This window comes from Pinus tabuliformis, chromosome 6, assembly GCF_031772625.1.
Source record: "Pinus tabuliformis cultivar Carrire ecotype Pingquan chromosome 6, CPIR1, whole genome shotgun sequence".
Taxonomy (NCBI): Eukaryota; Viridiplantae; Streptophyta; class Pinopsida; order Pinales; family Pinaceae; genus Pinus; species Pinus tabuliformis.
The window spans coordinates 948753294-948774176 of record NC_142292.1 but is presented as its reverse complement, the minus strand read 5'-3'; the positions used below and the strand labels follow the sequence as shown (position 1 = coordinate 948774176).

General features: G+C 32.0%; 1 protein-coding gene across 1 annotated transcript; it reads right to left on the bottom strand.

Moving 5' to 3' along the window:
* Window positions 1-2785: 2785 nt before the first annotated feature.
* On the bottom strand, window positions 2786-13762 carry LOC149262092 (U-box domain-containing protein 35-like). Its single transcript, XM_089423308.1, has 9 exons — window positions 13156-13762; window positions 10861-10982; window positions 10538-10659; window positions 9285-9463; window positions 8278-8861; window positions 5034-5135; window positions 4476-4913; window positions 3422-4177; window positions 2786-3214 (listed from the first exon to the last, which is right to left on the bottom strand). The coding sequence occupies exons 1-9, from the start codon at window positions 13358-13360 to the stop codon at window positions 3014-3016; spliced, it is 2709 nt and encodes a 902-aa protein (XP_089279434.1). The 5' UTR covers window positions 13361-13762; the 3' UTR covers window positions 2786-3013.
* Between the last annotated feature and the right edge of the window lie 7121 nt (window positions 13763-20883).

Below are 20883 nucleotides of genomic sequence, written 5' to 3'. Positions count from 1 at the left end.
CTCTTCCAATACTTGATGTTTACTAGGGCCATTCATACCAATGCATTAATAACTTCAACATGCACTTGAAAGACCCTATCTATATTAAAAACTACCCCAACCTTTCAATAAAACATGAGTCAACCTCATAAATCCTTTGATATCATCTTGAGAAATCACAAGTAAGAAACCAAAAAATGAACACCACAGAGAAATAACTCATAACAAATAAAGATCAAGGCACTCAAATTTACTTCGTAAAACCCTCAGAGAGAGAAATATACATGGAGCAATAGAAAAGTAGCATCACTTATCAAGAAGGGCTTACATGTAATACATCCCTACACTCTCCCTTACGTAGCATCATATCAACCTCATAGACAATTAACCCTCCATTATCTATAAATAGAGACCATGGACCAATGTGATGGAATAACATAGATCAAATAATAATAATTGAGTATAAGAGGATCATTAAATCACCTAAGCACAATATCAATGACAATAAATCACTAAAATATAAAAGCGCACTTAAGAAACACAATAAAAGCACATATGACTAGTACATCAAACCAAGTTGGTTTTGAGCAACCTCGTAATGCCTAATATCCTAACAAGCCAAACTAACCAATAAGAGTGCTTAAAGTTTTATTATCCAAGTTGTTGCATTGATTGAAACCACATAATAAAATTAGAAAAGAGAAGATATACAACTCTTATTTCAAAGGAGAAGATCATGTTGCAAAATCTAGAAGGTCAATGACCCAACATTTTGAGGGCATAACTTCCATAGTAGCTACTTGAAAAAACTAATGAAAACAAAAAGGCCACATTGTGAACTATGCAAAAAAATGAAGAAATAGTTGCTACACACTTGAATGGTCAAGGTTTTTGGTCTTTCAACTTCTATCTATTGAGATCCCATTCATATCATGACTATTATATCCATAAATTCGTGCATTTATTTGATCATGAATTATTTTGTAGGATTCTGAGGATGAGGACTCTTAGGGGGGGAAAATATAGGGTTTATAATGATATGATATTTGCATGTTCATAGGTTTTTGGTTGTAAGGTTTTAAATATATATGCTAATGTATTTCCTTGCTAATGTATAAAAAAAAATGTGTTTAAATATTATAAATAAGAAAAAATGTTTCAAAAATACATTAAAAACCCCTCTAAACCAAAAGTTGAGAGCACTTATAATAATAAAGTTGTAAGTTTGTAAAACTCTAATAATAATCAAGAATATCAAATCAATTTCACAAAACATATTGAAATTACATAATAAGCATATGATCATTCTACATAAAAATAACTTAATTATCCCAGACAAATCCAATAATTGTCAAATAATGAATACTAAACTATAAATAAAGCTTGGAAATGACAAAATATAAAAATACTTTCATATTATAAAACATTTTGAAAGCACTAAAGACATGCAACCTTCATCTTAAGTAGATTTAGAGAAGTAATAAAATAAAAAATGAGATATCTATTAAGAATGACTTTGTATAGTTGTCTCTAGTACTATGCTAATATAAAGTTTTAGTGGGCAATACCCTATGAAAATGTACTTATTTGATATTTCAAATTTCTTTGTAAATAAACATTTAATTTTAATGTAATTTTAATTATTTGATTCAAAAAATATTTAGGTTACTATTTTTATAGTTATTATGAAACTTTAATACAACAGCCTAACAAACTTAACAACATAAACATAATAAATTATTAACTAGGACAAAGGCATCATCTTTCATCTTTTCTAATTACTATGAATATTGAATATAAAATCTAACTCTCATTTTTGTAAATCTATCTCATCTAAAAATGCACAATTTAAGAAGCTTGAACAAAATACAATAGTTAACTTAATTTGAAGACATCTTTCAAAATAAACTGTCAAATCAAAATGTTTAGTCACTTAATGTAAACAAAAAAAAAAATTAACTTAATTTGAAGACATCTTCCAAAATAAACTATCAAATCAAAACATTTAGTCGCTCAATAAAATAAAATAAAAACACAGTGATATTTAAATATATAACAAAGTATTAACCAGTAAAGACATTTTCAGAGAATAACCAGTAAAGACATAATTTTTCATATTTTCTAATTACTAAGAATATAAAATCTGAATCTCATTTTTAAAATCTATATCAACCAAAAATGCACAATTTAAGCAAGTGAAATAAAGTACATTAATTAAACTAATTTGAAGACATTTTTCAAAATAAATTGTCAAATCAAAATGCTTAATCCCTCAAAATATATATTATAGAAAACAAAAAACAAACACCACAATAATATTTAAATATATATCAATTTATTATTATTCACTATTACTCCCGATACAAATATAAATACAACTATAAAATACATAACAATTTACTATAATAATAATGTAACAATCTACTTTTATGTTATTAAAAAAATTAAATTTAAAAAAAAAAAAAAATTAAATTAAATTAAATCCTATAAAATTAAATATCGAAATAATGATTTTATATCTAATTCAAAAATGTTGATTTTCATAAATATTTAATTGGTTATTGTTTACCGAATCTAATCTTTTATGCTTTAGGTTTTTTTTTTCAATTTTATTTAAAATTCTAAAAAACATGGTAAAAATTACAAATTTGAAATCATAATCTCACCAAAAGTGATCTTACTGAATTTTAAATAAAAACAAAAAATATAATAATTTAAACAAATTATTTTTATACTTGAAAAATATAAACTCAATAATAAAGATTATATTTCAATTTAAAAACCTATGCATCTTTAACTGAAAAGATTTATGAAATCCAAAATATATAAATATTGTTATTTCTGCAAAAATAAGTAGGCCAATCCAAAATTAAATATGTTAAACACATACTATAATACATTGATTGTTTCAAAGAATATAGCGTTTGGAAAGGTCGACTTTTCAGTAAAATGACTTAATACGACAACCAGATTCAGTATCGAAACAAGAAGTCTTCACCCTCTATCTATATCTATATCTATATTTTGCTTCCTTTTAAGAACCTGAATTATTGAATCCAGTTTTGATTTTCCACTCTAGGATTGCAGATCTAAGTGGATGATTTGGAATGAGGATCTTATGGTTCATGGCCAGATTCGTCATGGGGGATGTATTCTTGTTCTCAAGCCATGTCTTGATGGTGCTGTACTCATATGTGAAACCATCTGCTGCCACATGAGGATCGTCCATGACTTCCTGCACACAATAATGGCAACATGTCCGCATATTTTCAGTATTAGAAATGATAGCCAGATGTTGATGAGTCATGCACATATAGTTCTGTTTACTTAAATGAATTAAGGCATCCTCTCTAATGGAGATGGGTTTTCTTTCAACCTAGATTATCATAATCACTATCACTGATCCTTTCTTTTAACTGAAGCCTGGGTGAGAAAAACTAACCTTAAGTATAGGACAAAAGAAGTGACTTGGGGGCATCACATCAATTTCCTCTCTGTTCTGTCTGCTTTGAGCCTCAGCAAGGGCTTTGAGTCTCTCTAATTCTGGCAGAACATCCTTTTCCAATTCCGGCCTGTCCCTGCGCCGAAACTCTGCACATTTCAATCCTAATGTTGCCAATTCCAGGGCCTCATTAAGAGGCCAATCTCCACCATTTTCATCCAGAATCTGCTCTAATGACCTACTCTCAATGGCTGTTTCAACTACCTCTGTTATACCCATGGGTGGTTTTCCTGTCAACACCTGCAGAATCATTATTCCCAGAGCATACAAATCAGACTTGGGGCCCAAGCTACCAGTCCTTTGGTACTCAGGATCAATATAGCAAAACGTGCCTGCAGGGACGGTTTCATTGTACTGGGTTACCATGTTTGTGGTCATTGCAGGCACGAGCTTAGCAAGACCAGCATCACCAATTTTGCTAACAAAGTTGTCGTCAAGTAAGATATTAGCAGGCTTCAAGTCTCGGTGAACAATTGGCTCTGGCTTGGAACTATGAAGAAAAAGCAATGCAGACGCCACTTCCCAAATGATTCTGAGGCGCAAAAACCATGGAAGTGGAGCACTGTTGCCTTTGCAGAGCAGACGGTCTTCTAGGCTACCATTTGCCATATACTCATATACCAAACACCCATGCTCAGGACAGGCTCCAAGCAAAAGTACCATGTGAGGGTGACGAATTCGACTCAGAATCTCAATCTGAACAATTTAAATAAAGAAAAAGCATCCCACCAAAGATTAGATTTATAAAAAAAAGGAGAAATCCAAAGTATTAAAAAATTTAACAGTATTAATTATCATTATAACTCTTTGCACTCTTTGCAGGAAGTTAATCATTGGTTTATTTTTTTTACATGTTTCTGGATAATAAGAATAAGACATGTTTCTTTGATAATAAGAATGAAAAGATTTTCAATAAATAAGGTAAAAAATTATTGAAACAATCATTAACTTACTACATAGTACTTAATATTGACAAATTTCAAACCTATAATACCTCTCGTTGAAATTGCTGTATTCTTTGAGCTGCTTGAGCTGCTTCATTTCTAAGAGCTTTGATTGCCACTGTGGTATGTTGCAAATTGCCCATGTAGACAGCACCATAACCTCCCTCTCCTATCTTGAGTGAATCTGAGAAGAAATCTGTGGCAGTTTGAATTTCTTCTATTGTGTATTTTCTGTATCCTTGATAGGTACATGCAAGTGCTTCCTGTGCTTTCTTTCTCTCTTCTGATTCTATTCTGGCTCTTAATTCTGCGTCTTTTCTTTGTTGAGCCTCCCTTTCAGCAAGTTGCCTTGCTGTCTCAGCCTGCCTCATGGCTGTTTGACTCTTTAATTTCTCTTGTGCAGCGATTGTTCTTGCTATCTCTTCTCTCATTTTTGCTTCCTCCACTTTCCTCACCTCTTGTATCCTCTGGAGAGTCAGTTCATTGGCCTATCACCAGAATTTAGATGTTAACCTTAACGCTTGAGTGAAGGACCCAGTACCCACAACCGCAAATTTGAGATTCAATTCAAATGGGAGATTCAAAGCAAGATGGGCAGATAAACTCACTGTCATTTTTGCATTCATTGCTTCTTCCCGGGCCACAGCAAACATGCCTCGAGTATGCTGGAGTTCAATTTTCAACCTTTCTACCTCGTTCAGAATGTTTTGCTGAAGAAACAGGACACCAGGTTAGATCAGACCCATGCCATCATATATTGAAATCTTGACCCTGTGAAAACATTTTAGTCACAGACAGCCTTTGTAGTACCATGGCTGTCACTCAACTTTATTGCGATTACAAATTTTGAAAATTTGATGCTAAATAACAATAGTAATTGTTTAACTTCATTTTTCATTAGAGTTTAAAATTTTTAAAATATTTCAAAAATTTAATAGAAAATCATAAATTCATTGGTTTGATCTCATATTTTATCGTTAAATTTTTAAAATTCTAAACGCTACAATCAGATTACGTTAAATTTTTAAATATAAAGTTTAGAAGATTCCCAAAATTTAATAAAGTAATAAGATCAGTCATTTTAATATATTATAAATTTAAAATACTTGAAAATTCAATAAAATAATAAAATCATTCATTTTAATAATAAAATAAAATTAATTATTTCAGTTTGTTCATGTCCATTAAATATTATAAAATTTACAATTAAGTTACAACTCAAATATTCCTGTTAAGAGCTGCCATCTTAAAGAAAAATGTTTTAAAAATTTACAATTAAATTACAACTCAAATATTCCCGTTAACAGCTGCCATCTTAAAGAATATTGAAGAATGGAAATATATTTGAAAAATGGACATATTAATATGCGAGATGGATAAACGGGTTAAAAAAAAATGCCTCTTAATATAAAAGTATTTTTTTAATAATTAATATAGATTTATACTAATTCAGGTTTTTTGAATAAATAATATAGATTTATATTAATTCGGGATTTGGTGTAATTTTAAATTGAATATCTTTTAAATTATCATGAAAAAAAAATATGATGAAAAATTGGTTGTAATTTTATTAATTTAATTGAAATTGTGATTTAAAGTATTGCAAATATATATTAAATATATATAATTAATTTTGATTATTATTAAAATATGTATATATATCAAATATATTAAAGTTGATTAATATATTTTTTTTCTTTTTGTTATATTTTAACTGTTCTCTAGAGATTGGAAATTTGTTCTAAGATTTGGAATTGTATGGGAATATTAGGTTTTTAGCGGGCGCTGCAATGGGAGTTGGGGAAAGTCAAGGACCTTTGAACACTATTATTTTTGGAGTTCTGGGTTCCTGGGCTTGGGGAATACAAAGCTTTTGGAGTTCTGGGGTTCCTATGCTTTGAGAATACAAAGCCTGTAGAGAAATATGTTGAACTGCCCACAAAACATGAACCTATGTTGAGCCCACAAAACATGAGCCTAGGTTGAAACCTTCCTAGGAAGAAAGGCCAAAGACATCCTTAACACCAATACCCTACATGAGCCTAGGTTAAAACCTTCCTAGGAAGAAAGACCAAAAACATCCTTTACACCGATATCCTTAATTGAGAAACTAGAGCAAACTCTTGATTGGTTAAGAAAGCATGTGGCACCTGGACTTAAGGACAATATTTGGGATGCCATGCTGATGAGTATTTCTTTTGCTATTTATGTATATATATAGCAGAAGATTGTGTGTGCATATTGTATGTGGCATTGAATGCTTAAACATTAGAGTTGTTTTGATATTTCTCTTAAAAATAACTAGAGAAACATACCTAAAATTGTTCCTTTGTATTTTTAAACCAGATTGTTCCAAAAATTGGTCATGCCTTAGAGAATTGATAATGAATTTAACATTATATATATATATATATATATATATATATATATATATATATATATATCTACCCCTGTGCTAGGGGTTTCTTTATAGTAGATTTTGAAAATCTTGAAAGCAGACAATGTATTCTAGATTCCGGCCCTTGGTTTTGGGAAAAATCAGGCATATTCATGAAGCCATGGGACCCATCATTCGATCCCTCTACAGCAGTGATAACCTCAGCACCAGTGTGGGTGAGATTGCCAAGCCTACCCTTGCATCTCTGGAATCTCTCCTCACTAAAAGCCATCGGAAATGCAATTGGGAAATTTTACTGCAGGTGCCCAGAAACAGAGGAATATGCCAAAACCACCTATGCACGCATCTGTGTGGAAATGGACTTCAGCGCCGGATTCCCAGCTGAAATAAACCTAACAAGTAAAGACTATGTGTGGAACCAAAAACTTGATTATGAAAGTGTCCTCTTCAGATGTCGATCCTGCTTTGAGACAGGGCATCTAGCCAAAAATTGCCCAAAAGCCTCTGAGAAAAATTTTGCTAGAAAAAACCACCACAGATCTACATGGTGGGAAGGAGCACAAAAAGAACACTACACTGTCATCAAAGAAGAATATTCTAGAGAAAACTCTGAGTCACAAGAAAGCAGGGAAGAAATAAACAACTCTCAAGACAAGCAAGGAGAAATCCCGCCCCAGCAAATCAACAGTTATGAGGATTCGAATAACGCAGAAAATAAATCTTCATTTAACAGCAAAGCAGATCTCCCAGACCAAACTTCTTCTCCGACTATCTTCAAAAGAACGAACACAATAGATCGCGAAGCTAAGACACCAATGTTCCAAGAACCAGAAGAGATGAAGGAGATGCAAGATAAAGGAAGTTGGAAGACCGTAGAGAAAAAAAAAGAAAGCTACAACACCAATCTCGCCAAGAAAGACGAGGAGCCAGACAAGTAAAAATTAAGAAAATTGTAGGTCCGATAGACCAATTTGGTCTCAGTGGACGTTAACCATCATCATCATCATCATCATATATATATATATATATAAGGGAGAGAGGCACCCAAGAGAATATATTTATATATAAGAGAGATCGCATATTTATTATTTATATATTTAGATTGATTCAAAACTTGTGCTAGTTCAAATGACTCGATATAAAAACAAATTATACAAAAAAAAAAAAAAAAAAATTAATTCTTACCGATAATATTTTAAACTTATATCTAATATAATATTGTAAATGCTATTGCTAAAGCTTTTAATTGCATTAAAATGAAAAAATATCTCAAATTTATATTCTATAGATATAAAAATATTTTAATTTCCAAAATATTTCATTAACATAAAATAAAATTATTATTATCTATCATAGTTTTCATAATGACAATATTTCTATCCTATCATATTATAAATTTAATATCTTTCAACATAATTAAAATATTTTTATTTTCTAAACCATGCATCTCTTACCCGCTCCTGCGAAAAGGGTCGATTAACTGAATCATATCCAGAGTTCAAATCCCATGGTCTCATCTCCATTGGTTTTTCATTCTCCTTGAGCATGTTGACATTTTCATGGCCGCCTCTTAAACAGTCGGTGGAAATCGCTGACTCTCCTCGTAAACCGCCGCTAAGGCTATCTACAATTGGATTGTCCGGCAGAAATTGGCATACACTTGTATGAAAGGTCTCAGCATCCATGCTTGCAAGGTATCCCCTGGATCGATCTGGAGTCCTTGGTACTACTACTGAGTTGTCAGGAAACTCTCTTTCCTCTATGCTCATTGTACTCGAATTGTCACTATACCCGTCCGATCTTGAAATTGAAGACCTTCCATTTTCACTTTCATAAACTCCATACTCCTCAGGAATGCTTGAAGCTTGACTTAGCATTGAAATTGAGCTAAATTTGCGACTCGAGACATTTGTAATTGTGCTTGCTGGATTGGAGATGGTGTTGCTTCTCCTAATTTGATTACTATTCGAAAGAGGTCGATTTCTCAGAATAGGTAGGGGTTGAGAGTAAGACTGAATCGATGCATCGGATTCTGACACTGTCCCAAAATAACACAATGACAAGAAAAAATGCCTCAAATTTACTGTCTGTAAAAAGATAACTGGAATGTGGTTCTTCAGTTGAAATCTAGTCAGATTCATTTTGATTCAAAAACAGAAAGAATAGCAGAAGTTAGAGCCTACTAATCATGATTAACATAACAAGAAACATAGAATGCAGCAGACTTTTGTTTCTCATATGTAATATTCTCTTTTTTGGATATGATTAAAGTGGGCGGAATCTGCTTATAGCAAATGTAATGGCTAAATATCACGGTAAATACCATGAAAAGATTTCGTCGACTTTGACCATATTCAAAAAAATATATTACACTATATTTTTAAAAAGAAAAAAAAGGAAGAAAGCAGACTCTATGAGCATATTTTTGGAGTTTAGGAAAAAATAGTTGCTCTAAATGGACCTGTCCTCGCATAGCTGGAGTCGCTCATATCCGAAAAGCCACTGGAATAGTTATTATAATACTCTGTAGATGTAGCTGAACGGACCGAAATAAGCTTGCCCTTTGATATTCCATATACAGTGCAGAAATCAGGGGCATTTTTCCCAACAGTTCCCGGAACATCAAGGCCCTTGAATCTCCTGGAGAAAAACAGAGTTAGGGGACAATACAGATATGAGCTAACCAGATGTAATATTTAAGTAGATGCATTCAGCCAAAATGAATATTAAAGCCCATAAATGTACCCACTAAAATTATGAACCTCATAGGTTATCATATTGGAACCAAGAGAAATTAAGAATCCTTCACTAAACTTGGTATCCATCCTTCTGATATATTCAGTTCACAAACTCTTCGTAATAGCTAATCAGACTCCTTTGGAAGAAGTTGCATTTGCCATATGACTGTAGAGTACCAATCACCTCAAGCATAAGCAAAGTTCTGTGTAATAATCTAATAGTTCTCTTTGCAAGTTTATTTTCATAGGGAATCACAACTAAATATTTAAAGTTCATTTTTTAATTAGATTTTCTTTTACTGATAAAGACAACAGTTATATGTTCCTGGGAGTTTAATTGATGATTGTTTGTGATAGAATTGGTAACTATTATTATACTAAGTATTAAAGAAGGAAATTTCAGATTCAAATCCCCTAATTAGCTTATCTAGAAAATTTAATTGGTAATTGTTTGTGATATGAATGGGTGCCTATCATCCTAATATGAGAGTTCAGATTCAAATCCTTTATTTTACTTATAAGCTATCTAGAGAACCTAAACCATATGATTTTATACTTGCCCAACTGTTGCTATAAACTTCATAATTTTTTTCAGAATCACTGTTACAGTGACACGATCCTTTTGATTGCCACGTTTTCAATGTAAAAATCATTAACTGCAGATCTGCATTGGATTGCTATCAACTTGGTTTGGAATGAAATAAACTTATTTTTCCAACAAATTTTTGATATAATTTAGAAAAAAAACAATTTTTTGATATAATTTAGAAAAGAAAAATTGTTTGTGACACGGAGAACAGAAAAGATAGCGTAGAATGAGGCTAATTAAAGTGCAGGAACCACTCTCCAAAAAAAACTTTTCATTCAACAGTAAGAGAGTTTGCTTTTAATTTAAAAATCAAACCCACCCCATGCTAAACCAGTTCATTGTAAAAGAGTGCCAAGTGATGTGTATGTATCTTTTAATCACTTTTACCTTGTAATGGCATTGCGGGAAGATGATCCTATAACAAGTTTGCTGATGCCATAACTTGTGATTTGTTGAATAATTGCAGCTGCCACATCATCTTCTTCAGCAACGGCAAGCACTGTTTCCACCTGTATTCTCAGATGTCAGCTGCTAGATACTATTATTACGGCTTAATCTGGATTATTATCTCCCTAACAACCAGAAGTTTGGTAAGCACCGGTTTCACCTGTATTTACAGAGTGCAGCTGCTAGGTACTAATAATACAGCTTAGCCTGGATAGTTATATTTCTACAAACAAGAAGCTTGGAATAACTAAGGTAGACGTTACCTGTTTTCCATTGCACAACTTCCGGTATGGTAAGAACATTGCATTCGTTTGTGTGTCCACTTCGTGCATATAAGCAGCCACTGCATCCTCCTGGACCTGTGAAATTGGTACACGGTTTCCCACTGCAAAAACAAAATGAAAAATTAGAAGATAAACAAATGAAAAATGAAGTATGATAAACTTTTTCCAAGAAAATGATTCATTGTGTTCAAAAATTTCCTAATTTCTATCAGAAAACACCAGATGAAAACTTAAGAATGATAAAGCTTTTGCAAGAAAATGATCCATTATGAGACATTCTGCTAATTTCTAAATAGGAAAGTTTAAAATCCTAGCCCAAGCTCTAAAACTCAAAAGTTACTTTATTAGTGGGATAAATTTCAGATAGTATTTCAGGTGGTTGGAAGAGTTTAATGATAATTTCATATTCAAATATCTTTGTAACATAATGTTCTATTAAGAGTGACCTATATTCTATTAAAAGTGGTTTTTGTACTGATTCTCTTGATTATATTAACTTTTAGTTATTTCTTTAAAAAAAACCATAAAAATAAATAAATAAAATTATCACGCAGGTAAGCCATCAATTCTACAAACCGGTAGCTCAGAGCAATGAGGAGCTAGCTTGTCAAGTTCAGTGGGAAACCCCAGATAAAAATATAAGTTCAAAGCTAATGAAACCCTAAATAAAAATATAAGTTCAAAGTTAATGAAACCCCAGATAAAAATAATCAATATATAAAATGAAACCCACTGATAAAGACAAGAAGATTGCAGTTAATATGCAAACTTGTCACATAAATTAAACTTAGAATCCATTAAAGCTAGCATGTGAAGAACTTCGTTGATAAATAATTTTGATTTATCCAATTCTATTATATAAAAAGTTTTAAAGGTTAGCTTGAGTTCTCTAGAGTTAGATTAGATATGAAGTTTATTTTATATTATTGCTAGTTATTGTTGATTATTGATTAGGTTCTCTTAGTTTCTTTTGAAACTAAATCTTGTTACTAGAAATATAAAGAAATATTCTGAGATTTCCATGCTTTTCCACTATTTGCAAATGAAGATGGATTGTGACTGAGTGATAATTTCAAAGCTGCTGGGCAGATGAATTAAACCATTTAAATTTGCTTCCTTTGAATTAAGCTGAACTAATTCCGAAATGGAATAGACTGTAAAAAAATAGTATAGCTGGAAAAACTCTTTATTCATGCATTATGAATGAAAGTTTTAGAGAACATCTCTATATGTGTTCTTGGAAACTTAGCAACTGACCTGAACTTGAGAAAAAGTTTCAATAAATTTGATAGAATACTGTGACAAAAGAATCTAATTTTATGAAATTATGGTAAAAATTGGCAATCAAAATTTCCTATTCGATCGCTGTTTCTTTGAATAAATACATGGATCTGTTATATTGGTTTGTCAAGTTATGAATGAAGTATCGTAAGAACATTGTATATCGCTTTCGTTATGTACAGAATATAAGAAATCTTGGAAGGTTATTTGCAGTCCTAAATATTCGCCTGAGAGTAAAGAACATTGTATATCGCTTCCAATATGTACAGAATATAAGAAATCTAGGAAGGTTATTTGCAATCTTAAATATTTGCTTGAGAGTAATTTAACTGCAGATTTTAGAATATTTAGTCATTATGATAGTAAGCAAATTCAAACAGTTGACTTCGTTTATATTTATCAAATTCTTGAAATTTCAAGTGATATTTCAAAAAATGAAAATCAGAATGGGTAAGTCAATTTATTTGATAAAAACATTAAATTTAAACAGTTGACTTCGCTTATATTCATCAAATTCATGAAATTTGAAGTGATATTTCAGAAAATAAAAACTAGAATTGATAAACCCTGCTACTTGATAAAAACCTAAAAGCTTTAAAGTGAAACAATTAACTTTACTCATTTTCATCAAATTCATGAAATTTGAAGTAATATTTCAGAAAATGAAAACCAGAATTGATAAGCCATGGTACATGATAAAAGCATTTGGGCAATATCTAAGATACAACCCCTGTAAATAAGCGAAATATTACATTATAGATGTCTATACAATCAACGATTGGATAAGGAGACAGGCATGCACAGGAAATTTAATCCATATCAGGAAACTGAGAGAAAAATCAATTGTGGGTCATAACATATTTCCTTGTCTAGTCTGAGATCCCTACTCAGAACATTCGTTCCGAATGAAAAAACCCAAAAAAAAACTGTGCTTAGTATGCATACCAACCAAAAATGTAAGGTTTACAGTAAAGCATAAGTAAGGATTCATACTTGGCGTTGGAATGGTGAGAAGGCGCGGCCTGACATGTAAGAGAATCAGAGTTTGGCCTGGAGACATTAACTGGTCCAGCGCCCATTTGACAGCAAACGTGCTATTATTTCCCTTCTTAACTGCTACTGCAATTACCATAGGAGGTGCCATTGCAGCCCTCTCATCCACTTCTTCTATCTCAAAGGTTTCCATTGAATTAGACATCAAGGCCAAACAGGGCCTGAACAGGGTTAAGGAAGGAGAAGAAGAAACCTAAGAAGACCTCAGATTTCAGAATTCCCAAAAGATGGAATGGACTGAACTAGCACCAGCACCACCTAAGAGAGCATAAGCACCGAATTCAAATACCATTTCTTCGAAACTGAAGCTCCATCTCTTTCCCAAAAACAGAAGACTTTTTCTTTTGAATATTCTTGCGGGCACGCTTTCTTCGCTATTTCTTTCCCTGTGTACGTCGTGGGGAGAAATAGTGCCATCTCTCAAGTCAAATTTCACCCTGGTAACTACAAATCTTCGACCACGATAAAATGGATAAATAATTCGCTCACAATCAACACAATAACGCTATCTGTCCAGCTATGTTGATCTCAACAGGAATATCTTGTAAAAATATATACATATTATAGACCTTCACTGCATCTTCCTCTCACTGAACAATGCCTCTGTTTCTATCAAAAGTCAACCTTATACCCTATTCCAGCTGGCCCCATGTCTGGAATTTAAAAAATAGTTTGACGAATTGAACACCATAATCAAATCAATCAAAGAATTATAAAATTAATTTGATGACATCTCTTGACAGCTACTTTTAATGTGTAAAATGTTCCTTATATCAAATTTCAACGCTATGAAGCCCCAATTTCCAAGTTAATCTCAAAATTTTCCTGGTAGTTGTCTAATCATTAGGAGTTGCAAGTTTAAAAGAGTGTTTCCCCGGTTGGAATTTGGTTATTTTTTTTGGGGGTAAAATTCTGATTTTGATTTTTGTTATTTAAAATTAGTTTTTTATATATAATTTTTACTGAAATATTTCAAATTATTTTCAATTTATATTTTTAAATTTATAATTCTAATAAATATAAATTATTAATTTTAATAAATCCCTATATTAAAATCAAGGAAATTTCCAAAACTTTATAATAGATATATTACTATTATTACTCACCTGACTTACTCCTGTCTCATGTTTTTTTTTTAAATTGTGAATGTATAAGTAGTTACCAATTCACCATGTGAGTTAAAAAAACAAAAACCGCGACCGTGTATATATAGTATACGAGTATATATATTGTATATCCATCGTCGTTTAGTATTTAAACGCATGCGTGTCGGCGTTTTTATGACTTCCGATGATCTCGCTCGCATCAACCACTGGGCAACTTGAACAGTGACGTCAACTGTGGAATTGTTCCCGGCGTGACGCCATTCTGAGCATCGAAGAAGGTGCCGGCAGCTCCAGAGTACGACGAGCTGATGCCCATGATCGGATATTCTGCGAATGTGCTTTTACTGGGCCCAGGATTGCCTCATGGTCACGGTCCCATGAGACCCACCGCCCTCGGACTAGCAACGGGGTTTTTTTTAATTTTTTTGTCGAGATATAATGGGCGATAACAAGTCCAAGCATACAATATAGCGACGTGACAGGGACACCTTTGTACCATCCTTGTTAGGTGGAAATGAATTTGGTCGCTACAAGTTTATAGGTGAATATTATCCACTTTACGTGACAGGGACAGCTTTGTACCATCCTCGTTATTGGAAATGAATTTTGTCACCACAAGTTTATAGGTGAATATTATCCACTTTGTTTGAGTGTTCAATACAACCTAGGGGTAAGTGTGTATTCTGTTAAGCATTATTAAATATGGCGTAAAGATAGTATATAATATAAAATTATTATTAATTTAATGATAGATATTTTTAGATTTTAGATTTTTGTGATCTATAATGATAATTAGATTGTTTTTTCCGAGTAATATCTGGTCATTGTATACGATTACATGAAAATGAATTTAGTTAATTATTATGAATTTGATGATGGACATGGCTCCTCTTTATCATTAAATAAAAATAAATTTTTGTTATGATTAAGTAAAAATAATTTTTGTTATTACAAGTTTTATATAGGTGAATATTATTTATTTTGTTTTTTTTTTCCAGAGAGAAAAATCATCATAGATTTTATTAAGAAAATATAATAATCTGAATACATAGAAAGAAGCCAGCAGATTCCTGATACTGTTAAGTTTCAGATGTGTCCAAACAACTGATTACCAGATACCAAAGAGAGTATTTTCCTGTCAGTCCAATTACTTACAGATTTTTCATTTTCAATTCAAACACATATTCCTTGATAAACTGAGATGATTTCAAAGATTTTGACTCCCACAAAAAACAAAAACAAAGCAGACTAGGAGACTCATATTGAGCGAACAAGGACCGAAATCAGCCAATAAGGTCGTGATTTGCCGATATGTGAAATAAAATAGAGTCCAAAGGCACCCTTGAATCTTGAAAAATGTGAGCATTCCTCCATTTCCATAAGAACCAGCAGACAAGAACAAACAAGGTTCGCCAAGATGAACTCTGCTCGCTCCACCATTTGAACCCATCCTGTACAGAAGAGAAGACCCGGTAAGGAAAACCAAAAGACAATGACAGTTCATACCAGATATGAAGAGATGAAGCACATTGGAAGAACATATGAACATTTGACTCGGTCGCATTCTGACACATGGTGCATCTTCCCGGACCCTGCCATCCTTTCTTTTGAAGGACCTCCCATGTAAGGTTCCTGTTCGAAAAGACCAGCCACGAGAATAAGATCATTTTGAGTGGGCATGCCACCTTCCATAGACTAGGAGGAAAGATCAGATCAGAGTTAGACGATAGGCCTGATGACATTGCAGCATATAAATCCTTTACACGAAGAGGCTGAGAAGATCTCGGAAGAGCCCATGCCAGAACGTCCCTTGTGCCTGAACGATGAATCCCCACGCCGATAAGGCTCTGAACAACTGACATCCAAAGGGGGCGCATGGAGAGAGGCAAAAATAAGTCCTCCGCATCCTTCCAAACAGGAGATGTGTATGACCAAGATTTAATCAACTTATCCCACGTAAATATACCCTTTGAGTGGAAAAAGGAAATCAATCTAGGAGGGAAGGAGGAACCCAAACCATTTACTATTGAATCAAAACCAATGAGGATGCTTGAGCATTGAATACCCTATAAAGATAAGTATGTATCATAAAATTATTATTCATTAGATGAATATTCCCCTCATTGAACATGGATATTTCCTAATCAATATTCAATACTAACCGGATTTTGCTAAAAAGATTTTGATAAAAATCAAGCCAATTTTTTTGGAAATTTGAGTTACAATTGTTAAGTTTCAAGATTTTGGGTGCTCTAAGAGTTTTTGTTGGTGTTGAATCTATTTCCACCATCAAAAGAGTAATTCAAACACTCCAGTAGTCAGATTTTTTTAAAAATTTCTAACCAGATTCAATAAAAAATTGACCTTAATAGACAATACCATTAATAATGTATAGAGTTATATTTCTAATTACTACTTATAATATTTAAATAGATAAGTTTAATATGTGTATTAAATATTTATATTTATGTATAAATAATTTCAATTATAAGAATAAAATTAATATAATAGTTAATTGATTAATAGAAATAATTTTATTTGTTTTATTCTTTTTAAAATAAAACTCGTTCAATTGTAAAATAATAATAATGATTAATTAATTGTAATATATTTATATTTGTTCCATTGACTTATATATATATATATATATATATATATATATAATGCTTTTATATTTAATGTTTTCACATACATATATACTTAATTAAAAAATAATTTGATTAGTATTTTATATGGATGTTAAGTTTAGAGATGTGATATTTTTTATGGAGAAAAGTATAATAAATTTAATTATAATTATATATATAATCTCAAAATTAAAGTTAATATATCACATTTTATTTTTCTCATAAAACCAAGCCTTTCTCATTAGAAAGATAATTATGACTAGGTACTTAATTTTAAAAAACAAGTTAAATAACATGGAAGATAAAAAGCTAGCTAAAATTCTTTAAAATCTAGCCAAAGAGGTCTTTGGCTCAAGTGGTTGATAGGAGGATCATTGGAGGATCATTGGAGGATCATTGGGTGACAAATAAGAGAACATTTGCAAAATAAAGATAATATTAAAAAATTGGTCACATGAAAATTAAGGTGAAAATGTGATGCTATAAAGAATTACAAGGAAAAAATAAATTAATATATTGTTAGGTTATCAATTCTATTGTAAAAGATTAAAAATATGTATCTATCTCTTGCAACTAGTGGAAATAATAACACAAATCTTGCTAAAATACTAGTTCTAATTGTCATGATCTCCATGGCTAAATTAGACATTGTTCAATTCTCAAAACACTAGTGACATTAAGAGGGTTGAAGATGAAAAATGTTCTCTCATAATAACCTATAGACACTGAGATTAGATCTCAATTTCAAAAAATGTGTCACACAACCCATGTTCATAATCTTTTAACTCAATAAAATGAAATTGAGAATGTTTTTTTAATATTCTAAGTAATCATTTACCTTTTTAAAATTGAGTTAACCACTTTAAATTTAGTGAACCTTAATAATAATTTTTTTGTAAATAATATTTTTTTCTTTTTCCATAATTTCCTAAATTGAAAACCAAACCAACTGGGAAACTAACTAACTAACGCATTTTGTTCTAAATATCCATATAATAATAGGACACATAATGGAGATGCAAAATTTGATTTGTTACCAAAAAAATTCAATGCAAACCAATTCTTCATATTTTTCCACTTAATGAAATAAATCTTAAGCATTATTAATGATTAAGAAATAAATAAATTAAAAGCCATTATAAAAATTTCAAAAATACTTAAACCATTTTTTTGAAACATTTACGTTATTACCAATATAATTTTATAGAAATTTAAAACATCAACATCGGATTTGATTCTCTTGGAAATTTAACCACATTGGGATGTCCTTTGTGTCCTCTAATAATGTCAAAATATAAAATCAATCAATTCTATATTTTTGTATTTTCTTCGCAAGAGAGCCTCATGGAGCCAACCCAAACATAAATAAAAAAAAATAACACGTGCGCTTTACAGTGAGGGGTCGATTCATTATCACCATTGCTGTAGACCAACCAGGGAACATGAGTGGGAGACAAAGTTTCATTTTTGGGTAATCATGAGGGCAAAAAGAAAATAGCATATGATCATGGTTGGGTAGACCAACCAGGGAAAATGAGTGGGAGACAAAGTTTCCTTTTTGGGTAATCATGAGGGCAAAAAGAAAATAGCATATGATCATGGTTGCAGATTCACCAAAAGTCCTGTGGGACACCCGGAACTCTAATAAATTTGGATATTTTACTACTTGTAAAGGAGGATAATATGTTAATGGAAGTCAAACTAAAAGTTAACTTTGCATATTTCACAAACATTTAACTTTTTGCAAAAGTTATAGAACAACTTTCCATAACATAGGGTAAGTAGGGTCATGTACATTTATATATCTATTGATTGACTAATTAACATGCATTAAGTAAAATGATCAAAAATACATATTTTATTTTATCGTTTAGGAAATCATACCATTTATAAAATTAGAGTTTCGTCCTAATCTAAATATTGAACATGTTTAGAGATGGCAAAACATTAATATGATTGCTTTAGGTTTTGTAATCTTTTAGGACACTATTTATAGTTATAATGAGAAATTTAAGTAACCGGAAACAAGGAAAAATAGTAAAAGAGTGTATTAATTTTTGGAGAATCGGATTCTTCCACTGCTATTAACTTTTTGTTATTGCGTGGAGAACATCATGGGTCAGAAGGAAGCCTAAGGTGTGTCTCAATGCATTGCATGCAACGATACATCCCCTTTCGTTATGAACTGGAGGTCATCAAGCATTGACATAATTTAATCCCTGACTATATTTTTGTCCAACATTACACGTCCCAACATTATTTTGAGGTGTCAATATATGGCAATGGTGTACATATATTGGTAGAGCACCCTCTAGTATGACCAACATCTAGGACCCTTTTAGCAATTTCATCGGCTATTTCAATCTCTAAGTGACATCCCCTTTCCCCTACAATATCCCATTTTGTTGTTTCTATCTCCTCCTACAATGGATAATGTGTGTTGTCCTAGTATGGGTTTGTTCAGGTTTCGGTCCTTTCCCTAGCGCATGAGCTTTTAGTTTATTTGTAATATGTTGCTCCTCGACAAGCCCTAAAATGGTGTCACGAGGACCAAGAACTTTATCCTTGTGCTAAGCAAAAACTGGGTAGTTGTGTTGTGGGGAGGATGTAAGAGGAGGGGACGAATTTTAGGTTGTAGGGAGCAAGGGTGGTCACCTCTAAGTTGAGAAGCTTAGGGCATAATGAACTATCTGGGAGAGGTAGAGTGAAGGGAGCAGTAGGAAAGAGGATGACGATTCACCATGGATGATGAGGGCGAGGCCATGGGGAGGGGCAACATACAACCAGGTAAATTAGCAAATAAAGCCCAAGAAAATTCCCATTTATAAGGAAATCATTGCAAAGCACCAACATGTCTACAAAAAAAAAAAAAAAACGAAACATGAAGGTTTACCTCCAATCCCCTAGTCGTTTTGCAGTTTGGAGCTCAGCACCTTGCGACTCCCTAAATTCCCATGTTGTCAATCCTTATACTCTAAGTAGACCTCCATATCGAGCATTATTGATTTGGTACACAATCTTGGCTCTTGCGAACTCTTGACATGCAAATTCAACATAAAATACAACCTCTACACGAACTCCATCTCACCTAGTTGTAGACCTTCATCTCCCATCATCTCTTGTAACCTTATTTGACATACTCACCGCCATCGGTTCATTAATTCATGCTTGTTGTTATGATCTTCCAACTTGATTGGGTTGTGTGCCATTATAAATGCAGGTGAGGCTTGGATAGTCATTATGGCCATAGGGGCGTTTAACCATATCTTACTATAATGGATCCTTGGTGACAACCCCCTCCTAGTGCCTCCCTATCACCGCACGTTGGGAGATTGATTAATTAATTAATTAATGGTAATTCATTCATTTAAAAGTATTTTAAAGTTTTACAACATATATAGATGTTGATGTGATGCTTTAATACAATATGAACAAGCACAACCATATAAATTAAATGGCTAATAAATGTAAATAGGCATCAATTTATAATATGCATCAAAATACTTACCTTATGATAAATTAAGTAAATTAATTAAGATTAAGTAAATTTTATCATAAAAATTAAGTAAATTTTATCATAAAAAATAAGTAAATTATAAATTATTATTATTATTACTATTATTTGTTTGTTTGTTAGGTAATGTGAGTCGTGTGACGACTAGTATGCCTAACCTGACTTGAGTTGTGACTCAGGGCAATCTAAGCCATCAAAATCACTCGGGGATCACACTTGGCCTTTGTCACACTAGTGCTTAGTATGGATGGATTTTATCCCACATGGTTTCGAACCAATGATTTTCTCCACAAAGTTCCTTAACAAAACACCCTATCACCCCAAGCTGGTAGATTGATTAATTAATTAATTAATGGTATTTCATTGGTTTAAATTCATTTTAGAATTTTACAATTTATATAGATGTTGATGTTGTGCTTTA